The sequence below is a fragment of the Penaeus chinensis genome, chromosome 20 (assembly GCF_019202785.1).
Source record: "Penaeus chinensis breed Huanghai No. 1 chromosome 20, ASM1920278v2, whole genome shotgun sequence".
In the NCBI taxonomy this organism is placed as follows: domain Eukaryota; kingdom Metazoa; phylum Arthropoda; class Malacostraca; order Decapoda; family Penaeidae; genus Penaeus; species Penaeus chinensis.
Window position 1 is genome coordinate 3,130,713 of NC_061838.1, and position 10,000 is coordinate 3,140,712.

The 10,000-nt window shown below is 41.1% G+C and overlaps 2 protein-coding genes across 25 annotated transcripts in view; one reads left to right on the top strand and one right to left on the bottom strand.

Annotated features, from left to right (window-relative positions):
* Positions 1–8,842, bottom strand: part of LOC125035832 — a 9,678-nt gene extending 836 nt beyond the window's left edge. The window contains exons 1-12 of the mRNA XM_047628094.1: positions 8,519–8,842; positions 5,293–5,463; positions 4,947–5,041; positions 3,484–3,608; positions 3,202–3,301; positions 2,890–3,022; positions 2,440–2,678; positions 1,935–2,137; positions 1,333–1,534; positions 1,036–1,163; positions 721–906; positions 1–208 (exon numbers count right to left, since the gene is read on the bottom strand). The exon at positions 1–208 is cut by the window's left edge and continues 836 nt beyond it. Of these exons, the coding sequence (XP_047484050.1) occupies positions 43–208; positions 721–906; positions 1,036–1,163; positions 1,333–1,534; positions 1,935–2,137; positions 2,440–2,678; positions 2,890–3,022; positions 3,202–3,301; positions 3,484–3,608; positions 4,947–5,041; positions 5,293–5,463; positions 8,519–8,678 (1,908 nt within the window). The 5' untranslated portion in view covers positions 8,679–8,842 and the 3' untranslated portion in view covers positions 1–42. The remainder of the gene's footprint in view (positions 209–720; positions 907–1,035; positions 1,164–1,332; positions 1,535–1,934; positions 2,138–2,439; positions 2,679–2,889; positions 3,023–3,201; positions 3,302–3,483; positions 3,609–4,946; positions 5,042–5,292; positions 5,464–8,518) is intronic.
* A 536-nt stretch (positions 8,843–9,378) lies between these two features.
* LOC125035829 (C-Jun-amino-terminal kinase-interacting protein 4-like) overlaps positions 9,379–10,000 on the top strand; it is an 89,172-nt gene continuing 88,550 nt past the window's right edge. For 19 of the 24 annotated variants that reach the window (XM_047628079.1, XM_047628069.1, XM_047628092.1 and 16 more), the window contains exon 1: positions 9,379–9,788. In XM_047628079.1, coding sequence (XP_047484035.1) covers positions 9,570–9,788 — 219 coding nt within the window. In that variant the 5' untranslated portion in view covers positions 9,379–9,569. The remainder of the gene's footprint in view (positions 9,789–10,000) is intronic. The other 5 variants (XM_047628078.1, XM_047628068.1, XM_047628087.1 and 2 more) reach the window with 1 other exon arrangement.

The window sequence follows — 10,000 nt, forward strand, 5'->3', positions numbered from 1 at the left end:
AATTTAACATTTCTCTCCTTGTTTCACAATCTGAATCTCTCACTAGTGGCTGACAGAGCAGATATCTGGCATATCCTTTACGATGAAATCAAGGAGCATCTGGCCGTAAGCTTTTCCCTGAGGATCGGAACGTAGTGATGCCACTCCTCCTCCACCAAGTGACTGCTCGAGGACAAAATTGAGGCCACAGACGCCGTCCACCTCATACCTGGAATGAGAAAATGGATGAGGACACATTAGTATCCAAAGCTGCTACCTGCACTTGATTACTTACTTTTTTATTTATTTTACTCTACTTCATTTATTTTCATTGTTTTACTTTAATTATCACATCTATTTTTTGTGGCTGTGCTGATGGTGTTGAGTGTTGTGTGTGAGGGGGTGTGGGGTGAAGTTACTACTTGCAAGTGAACCAACAACTTCAGCATAATAATATATATGCAAAAGCTTAATTTACAATTAAAATATGAAAAATTAAAACAAATGAGTTAACTTCACAACCCCGAATTTCTCTCAATCCTAAAATCTTATAAGACTTGTTCCTGCTAGGCTTAACATCATCAAAAGATCTTCTCCAAACATAAATTCATTAAGTTATATTAATCTGAGTATACTGAAAGAGCATCACTTAAGAGCTTACATAACAAGGTACCACTTTATCTTCAAAAGAGTTTGTGCACTGCACTAATGCTGTCAGAGGTAAATTTTTTATATGACTACCTTTTTACACAGTCCAAGGGGTTGACATTGTCTGGGAAAACATGTCTAAAGTATTCTGCGACAGCTTCCGATGTAAGAACCTCCTTCAGGTATGGATACAGTGAAGGATGCCTTGCAATGACACCAATATTGCAAGAGTCTGCCTTGTCACCACTGCGAGTCAGAGCCAGGGACTCCAGCCGATAGCTGCCATTGAAGTTGAGATTAAACAGGGCATTATGCATGTTATTCATATATTACAAATGCACTAATTCACTTATTCATATTCTCTTTTTTCCCTTTCTTTCTTTCTTTTATTATCATACAGAAACATACCATTTTGATCCCTTAGTCAAATCTGAGATTTCAGATACTGGCTGATCTGGAAAGTCATAGGTAGAAGCTGGAACTGTATCTGCAGTCTCGCTGAACATTTCCTCTTTCCCATCAGCATGGATACTCACCTTAAACAAAAGTACTTGAGAATTTAGAATAATTCATCTCTATTTATTCATAACCAATTAAATATGATCTTATATTTTGCCTAAATTGAAATACTTTTTGCTTGGATAATTATTATCTATTTTTGTAGGAGTGAACTTTATACAGAATTTCAGAATTTCCACAAATTACCTTGCACTGATCTTTTGGTATGAGGAAGGAATGCAGCCGCAGGAGAGGAGACGCCCTAGGCCGACCTCCAACAATGTTTGTGAGTCCAGGGGCCATGCCAGTTCCAGCTGCTGCTATTTCACGGGCAAACAGCTCGACAGCCTTCTTTTGTTCATGATGGACTGAGATCCAGATGACACCCTCACGAGGACCTTCTCCAACGCTGCAAAAGAGCAAAACACCAATGAGAAGGAAGGGTTCTCAACTAAGTATGTGTAGCATGACACACAACAATTACAGAGAAGGATGTGTTCACCCAAGGATGTGATCATAATAACAATAATAAAACTAATATTTATTATTATTATTACTATTATTATTATTAACATAATTATATTTAATTATTAATAATTATTAATGATAACTAATAATAATTAATAATAATGAATAATAAAAATCAAAATCATAATAACAATCACCATAAAAGAAAAACTACAACAATAACAATGATAACAATAATAACAGCAACAATGATAATATGACAATAGTATTGAAAATTATGACAATGGCATGCAATATTCCAAGAAGAATCCAAGAAGGCTACACAAAATTCCCATACTCACCTTGCATGGGGCCCATAAGTATCCTCTGCGCCCAATACCTGAATGTGGACTCTGGTGAAGTCAGGGAGCTTGAGCATTTGGAATATGTTGCGGCACCTCTGCACAATCGCCTCAGCGGTTTTCCTGCCCTTGTCCCGGCTTCTAGGTCCTCCAATACAGCTGACGGCAGTGGCCTTGTAGCCATCAAGATATGTTGCACTAACCTGTAGGCACAGTGGCTAATGACTGACAGAGTACAACATGTGGGAGTATATTGTAAAAAATGCTGAGGTTGTGTCAGCGTGATGAAAGGTCATACTAAAAAATTTAAAAGGTAAAAGAAGAACATATAAAGTACTTTCTAATATTATATAATTTATTTAGTAGAGAAAAATTCATGTAGTTTACTCAAGATTTAAAGTATATCACACTCTATTATGTAATATAATGCTCACACACATCACCCCTTCATCTACATCCTTACCATTAGCACATATCCTCAATATCCCTATAAAAGGCCACCCACCTTATATGAGTTAGTGGGCTTCTTCCCCTTAGCCCCTTTCACAATGACCCCACAGTTGGTCTCCTCTAGCTGGACCCCAGTAAAGTCACAGACAACATCTGGGAGAATATAGGCCCGTGGGTCCCCAATCTCATAGAGCATCTGCTCAGCAACAGTCATCTGATTAACAATACCTCCTGTGTGGGGGGGCTTTGTGATCATTAAGTCTCCATTGCCTGACACTTCTGCTATGGGGAAACCTAGAATGAGGGAAGAAAAAGAACATGATGTTAAAAAAGGAAACAGGAATAAAAGGGAGGAGAAAACAATACAGGCCTATACATGTACTGTACCCACATAATAGTCACATCATTATTGTCAAAATCAAACAATGCATCCCCATTCTATTTCCTTGCATAAATCTGCAAGAATAACTTCCTCTGAACTATAAGATCAACCAAAGCCTCATACCTATATTATGCCAGTCAGAAACAGCCTCCCAGTCAGTATAAGTGCCACCAGTTGCCTGTGCACCACATTCAATCAAGTGACCCGCCAGGCTGCCACTTGCAAGCTGGTCATAATCGTTTGACTGCCACCCAAACTGCAGGTGATAAAAGAGCTATTCATTTCTGGAAGGAAGAGGAAGAGAAAGAGAGAGGGAGAGGAGATGGGGCAAGAGGATCTACATCTCTATATGCACATAATCTAACTTTAGTTTTTGCTTTACCCAGGGAAAAAAGTAGCAGGAAAAAAATTCAGACCAGTTCTGGAATCTCTTACACTGTGCATGAGAGGTGCAAGAGCCAAAGAGCTGTCAGCGCACCTTCCTGTGACAACAATATCTGCACCTCCATCTAAGGCTTTAGCTATTGGACCAGCTCTGTAAAAGGAAAAGGAAAAGAAATGTAACTTCCATCAAATTCAATTATAGATGAATATTGAAACTGAAGAAACTAATACATAATTAGCTAATACATTTTCATTTGGACATTCTAATTTCAAATCAAAAAAGAAAAAAAAAGAAAAAAAGAATACAGCAACTGCAAATCTACAGACTCTTACCCTAAATATGCATTCATGCTGTGCACAGTTTTTGGTAGAGGAAGACCGCTTTTCATGTCGGGCATTCCAGCAGCTATCAATTGTTTCTTTACTGGCATTAGATCATCACCCGTAACAACAGCAACCTGCTCAATCATATTCCATTGTAAATCACCTGTATGATTGGGTAGTCAATCTTAAAGGACATTATTACTGTTCCACTATCTTAAGCGTCATGATTCTATTTGTATGTTCCTTGTCCAATGTCATTCCAAATGCTATCCCAATCACATCTTTTCTGTTCCTGTTTTGCAACTTATTTTTTTGTCTGTGCCTATAATTGATATTGTTTAGTCTTACAGTTGAAGGTTTTATCACCTCTAATGAAATGCTTAATTTACTAGCATATATATCAACATTTTCTGCTCAGAAAGATAATGGTAAATATATGGATGACATCTATAGTATTCAACATGGAACATTTTTCTTTTAAACATGTTGACGGTTTTCAAATCCTAATGTCCTACAGTCTTCTCTATACCTAATTCAAGTTTGACACTGTATCAAGACCTAGAAAGGTCTACAAACTTTTATATTCTAGCAAGATAGTGTTGACTGGTTCCTCGTTAAATAAATTGTAAGGAAGATCTACAATCTACACATAGCACGGGCTTGCTGGCTTTAGCAGAAGTGCTGATGGGCACGAAGCCAGTGGTGAATACATAGGTGTCTTTAACATTCCCATTCTTTAAACATATAATGATATGCTACTGTGTGTACATTCTGCCAGCTTCCTGGTCATTTTTTAGTGTCACACAGCCAATCTTCTAATGATTATTCCTTCTTTTAATTATCCACACTGCTATATGTGTGATTCTCTTGTTACTGCAAATCATATAAATAAAATCTTGGTACAAAGCAAGAGCTCCAGACATTCCTGGGAAATCCACAAACTTCGCTGTGTGAACCAAAAACCTTTCTAACCCGGGGGCTATGCCTCCAGACCCCCATCCAATCACCAGGGAAAGGATTATTTTACGCATTAATGAGTGTAGTTTTGCTCCTTGATTATCAGTGTCATTACATTTTTCTTTAACCCAATGTGCATGAGCCATGCGGACTGCCAAACGAGTATATCTGTATGGGCCGCATCTGTAGGGATGCCATCCTCAGCATCAGCACTGCGCCACCATGGCATCATAGTAGATGCCACTCACAAACAAGGGGTTAAATGTATACTAAAGTATTATGTGTTGCACAGTTTTCTTCTTATCAACTTGTAAAGGTAATACCATAGACAAAAAGTGTCTTATTTTTATTCTGCCCATTACAAGCAATTTTATCTTGTACTACATAGCTGTTGGAAACAAACTGTACTACCTCCCCTATCTGTTATTTTCAAATTTAACGAAATGTTTTGTTTGTTCACTGGATACAAAAAAGTATAAATAGCATTTCATGAGTGATGCTGACAAAAAACTTACCTTCAGATCAACACCAGCCTTCCTAGCAGCCTGCCTCAGTGCCTCAGCACAGCCCTCTGGGTTGATTCCACCAGCATTGCTCAGGACTCTGATACCTGGATATTTCAATGTGCTTAAATCTTATGGTAACTACAACAGTATGCATTGATCATGTACAGAGAAACAGACATCTTACAAACTGTATAAGGTTACCAATAATACAGCAAATACAAATTATAACTGGTTCGATACAAACAGGCCACATTCATACTTTCAAAGAAATCATTATATTAATCTGTGGTATATTAATTTACCTATCAGATATTGCAGACATTGTATACAACTAAATAAAGACTGCGACACCCACCTTTCCGTTTGATGTCATTCAGGTATGGTCCAATGGCATAGAGCACAAAGTCGGGTGCAAACCCCAGCTCTGGCTTCTTGGCTCTTGCAGCCGTAAGGAGGGACATGGTGATTTCCGAGAGATAGTCGAACATGAGGAAGTCCAAGTTGCCATTGTGAATCAGTTGAGGAGCTGCAGAGATAGAAGAAATAGTTAATAGACAGTTCATTCATACAGTAGGTGTGAGTGTGTGTGAGTAGGTGAGTGTGAGTGTGTGTGAGTCTGAGTCTGAGTCTGAGTCTGAGTCTGAGTCTGAGTCTGAGTCTAGTCTGAGTCTGAGTCTGAGTCTGAGTCTGAGTCTGAGTCTGAGTCTGAGTCTGAGTCTGAGTGTGTGTGAGTGTGAGTGTGAGTGTGAGTGTGAGTGTGAGTGTGAGTGTGTGTGTGTGTGTGTGTGTGTGTGTGTGTGTGTGTGTGTGTGAGTGTGAGTGTGAGTGTGAGTGTGTGTGTGTGTGTGTGTGTGTGTGTGTGTGTGTGTGTGTGTGTGTGTGTGTGTGTGTGTGTGTGCATGTGCATGCTGCTAAAATGTGTATGTATGTGCTGTTTAGTTGTGATAAATTACGACATATATACAAGCAATGCATTCACAAACGATATGTTTCTCTGGCATCACTCAACCTGCCTTGGGTGATGCACGGGTCAGTTAAAGGTTGGTCAATCAAGAAATACCATGTGACCCTGTACCTCCTTTATCCTGAGTCCCAGTACATGGTGCAGTGATCACATGGAACTTACTAAGCTGAAATGCCTCTATATTGCAGGTTTACTCCTCATTCAATACCAAGAGCGCTAATGCCTGCTGTCCCTCACAGCCTCATGTCAATGCTCCAGGAGGCAAGGCAGACAATCACAGCCTAGCAGAACGCTATCACGACACTGCAGTTAGACATGGCTAACCTTAGTGCATGCAGACCAGGAAGACCCATGTCCTGGGTGCTTCCCTCAGACGCCCCAGAAAAATGCAACCTGAAGATGTCACCTGCACCCTTCAAATCATGGAGGTAATCCATGGAATGTTGGCTCCTCTTGTGCAAGTGGCTCCCACAGGAAGTGGCTCATCACATCAGACTCCTCTATGTCCCTCCGTTGCAAGGAGCCGTGGATGCCAAATTTACATTTGACAACTGGAGTGCAGTGTCGTAAAAAGAGGCACTGGACACCATAGGAAGATTAGTGCTTTGTGTCTCCAACCAGGCAGTGCAGTAGTTGGAGTTTATTAGCACATTCCAGGGACAGGAAGAGATTGTCAGTGATTTTTTCACGAGGGGTGTGCAAAGAGCACACACTTCATGAGGGTTTCAGTACTCCCAATGCAGTGCTAATATTACAGAATATTTGCTGCTGAAAAAGCTTACAGTTGGTCTTAGTGATGCAGTGTTGAAACAACAAGTGTACCAAACACTTATTTAATTGGGTAGCGGATGCATATTCGGGCTATCATCAGGTGGAGCCGCCGCAACCTCACCATGTTCATCAGGCCTATCAGAAAAAATGTGTACTGGGACGAACAACTGCAGGAAAAGTTTCACTGAGTCCAGGACATCATATGCCAGTTTGCCAAAGATGACTTGACGTACTATGACAAGACCCGCCCCACAGCAGCCATCACTGACTGGAGTAGGGAAGGGATTGGATTCGTCATCCTGCCACAGTACTGAATCTGCTCGTCAGCCATTACACCTTTCTGCTGCAAAGGAGGGTGGCGACTGGCCATATGTGGCAGCTGCAATCTCACTGCCACCAAAGCTGGCTATGCAGCAATAGAGGGGGAAGCTTTAGCAGTGGCTTGTTGTCTCCAAAAAGCAAGACACTTCCTATTGGATTGTCTAAATCTCATCATCATTAACGACCACCGCCCCCTGACCAAGCTCTTGGGGGACAAAGTGCTTACTGATGTGACAAACCCATGGCTCTTCCACCTTACGGAACGTACACCACCATACCGCTTCCAGATAAAATACTTGCCCGGGAAGAGGAACACTGCAGCAGACTTCTTATCCTGGTACCCGACCCTGAGGAATCCCCCAGCAGAAGATGATGTTGACCTCAATGAGGACCTCACTGGAGATATTGCAGAAGCAATGATCGCCATAGCCAAACATGAGGGATGCATCTTGGATGATGTGGGGGTCAGGAAAGTGGCTGCCAATGACCCTGTATACCAGATTTTACTGGCAAAAGTCCCGGCCAGCAACTGGCATCAACACAAAGCACAAGAATTACCAAGCTTACGCCCTTTCTACAATGTAAGAGACAGGCTAGCAGTGGTGATATACACTTTCAAGCAGGGTTGTGTGTGTCTAGTGATCCCCAAGTTCTTCTGTCCACAGGTTGCAGCAAACCTATATGCTGGTCATCAGGGCCTCAACTCCATGCTGTGGAGAGCAAGGCAGTGTGTTTATTGGACTGGACTGGAGGGAGACCTGCAGTACCCCTGGGATTCATGCACGATGTGTGAAACCCATACCCCATCACAGCCTGCAGATACATTCATCATCAGACCGCCTCCAGAGTACCCTTTTCAAATGACAGTGGCCGATATGATCCAGCACGAAGGGTACATCTATATGGCCTATGCTGACAGGCTTCCTGGTTGGCTGAAACTATCCCACTTTCCTCATGGGGCCACATCACAGAGGATCAAAGTGCAGATGAGAATCTACTTCAGGCAATGGGTGCTGCTGAGCACTGATGGGGGTACAATCCTAGCCAGCAAGGGAATGGCAGGGCTTCTAAAAAATGGGGTGTCACAGTGAGGCTATCTTGAGTGCATTACCCACAGTTGAATGGCCATGCAAAGGCAGCGGTCAAAACTACAAAGTGGATCATCTGAGATAATACAGGTGGCAGGGGAACACTGGACACCGACAGAGCGGCCCTTGCCAGCATCTCAACACACCACTGAGGGGAATAAACAAGTATATTATACAATTCAGGAAATGTAACACTATTCTAAACTACTTTATAAATGAAGACATTTTTTTTTTTTATCTTCATTAGGTATGCGACGATAATATTATAGAAATTAATATATAGATAACATCGATCTATTGAGTCTATCTACTTTTTGAATTTGCCAACTGCATTAACAAAATTGACATTCTACTGGAAGAATGAAGAATAAAGGAAAAGAAAAAAAGTTCAACAACCGGGAGAGATAAGAAATATTTTCGACAGTAGAGTTTCATACCTGCCGTAGGAGTGTCACCCCAGAATCCGCTGGCACAGCCGATTCTCACTGGTTTTCCTTTACTTTGGTCTACTGAATACCGGCGATAATTCGTAGAAATGGGTAAAAAACGCCATTTCCTTTGCGTTGCTCGAAGAAGACGAATAGAGAGGGCTGACATCTTTGTTGTTTATATTTCGGATGGTGTGATTAGATTTTTTATTTCACTTTTGCTTTTACTATTGTTGCCTTTTTACGCCTCTTTATAAAATAATGCAATATCTTGTGTTTGATACGATTAATCTACATGACAGCTCCACCAAGTGTCATGTGCCAGAGATAACTGGATATTAATCGAAGCCAAAGCCACATATTCGAATAACAGTATCGCAAATTCTCGACATCAAATGGATTGTTTTCTGCCAGTTAATGACAAGAAATATTCTAATTTTCATGCATGATATAATAAATGTGATGGAATTGTATAGAAAAAGAAGGAATTTAAGAGAAAATGATAGTCACTCCCTAATTCAAAAATCCATTTTATTTCGTTATCAAACTCCTTTCAATACACCATTCAATTCATACCTACTTTGTACTATTATTTTTGATGCAAATGAAGTCACGCCCATCTCAAAATGTCAAATTAACATAAAACCAATCCTCACATTAGAAAATCAATATACCTATAAAGGCTCCTAAAAATACGTAAATAGTATTACCTTTATCAGCTTTTTACATTATCTTAGGGACATTCACACAAACAATCCCCTCAGAATAAGTCATCCAAAAGTCAGCCGAGTTTTAAAGGCAGCTAAATATCACAGACGAGGAGAGAGCAATGGAAAGGAGTAAGCAGACGAAAACATTATTGGAACGCACCAGCCAGTGTTCCTCTGCAACGTCATTGAGTGAGGAGGAAGTGCGAGTCGCGGCTGGAAAGTGTCGAAATTAACCCCGTCTTAGTCATGTGAGGTGCAAATCCAGTTCGCTAAAAAAATGGTCAGATAAGAACCACGAGCGGTGTCACCCTTTTTTTTAAGTGCTCGCGTCCCCAGAAAAGTGATTCGAGATGGATATGATGACCGAGGGCGAGACCGTGTACAACTCACACGATGACTCCCACGTCGTCATGTCCGAGAAGGTGCAATCTCTGGCGGGCAGCATTTACCAGGAGTTCGAGCGGATGATTTCCCGCTACGACGAGGATGTGGTCAAGGACCTCATGCCCCTCGTCGTCAACATCCTGGAATGCTTGGACCTCGCCTACACAGAAAACCAGGAGCATGAGGTATAGCCCCAAGACGGAGCATATCATTATATACTCATTCCATTTATTTATTCCATTTCTTTGGGGGGCGGATTTGTATTCGCTATCGTCTCCTTTAGTTTACACTCTCGTTGATGATGAAATGTGGCATCTGTTTGATTAAAGTGATGGTCAGACCAAAACATATGTCTGACTGTTGACAACAAAGCAGTTGGTGGTTTCTTTACTTGTTG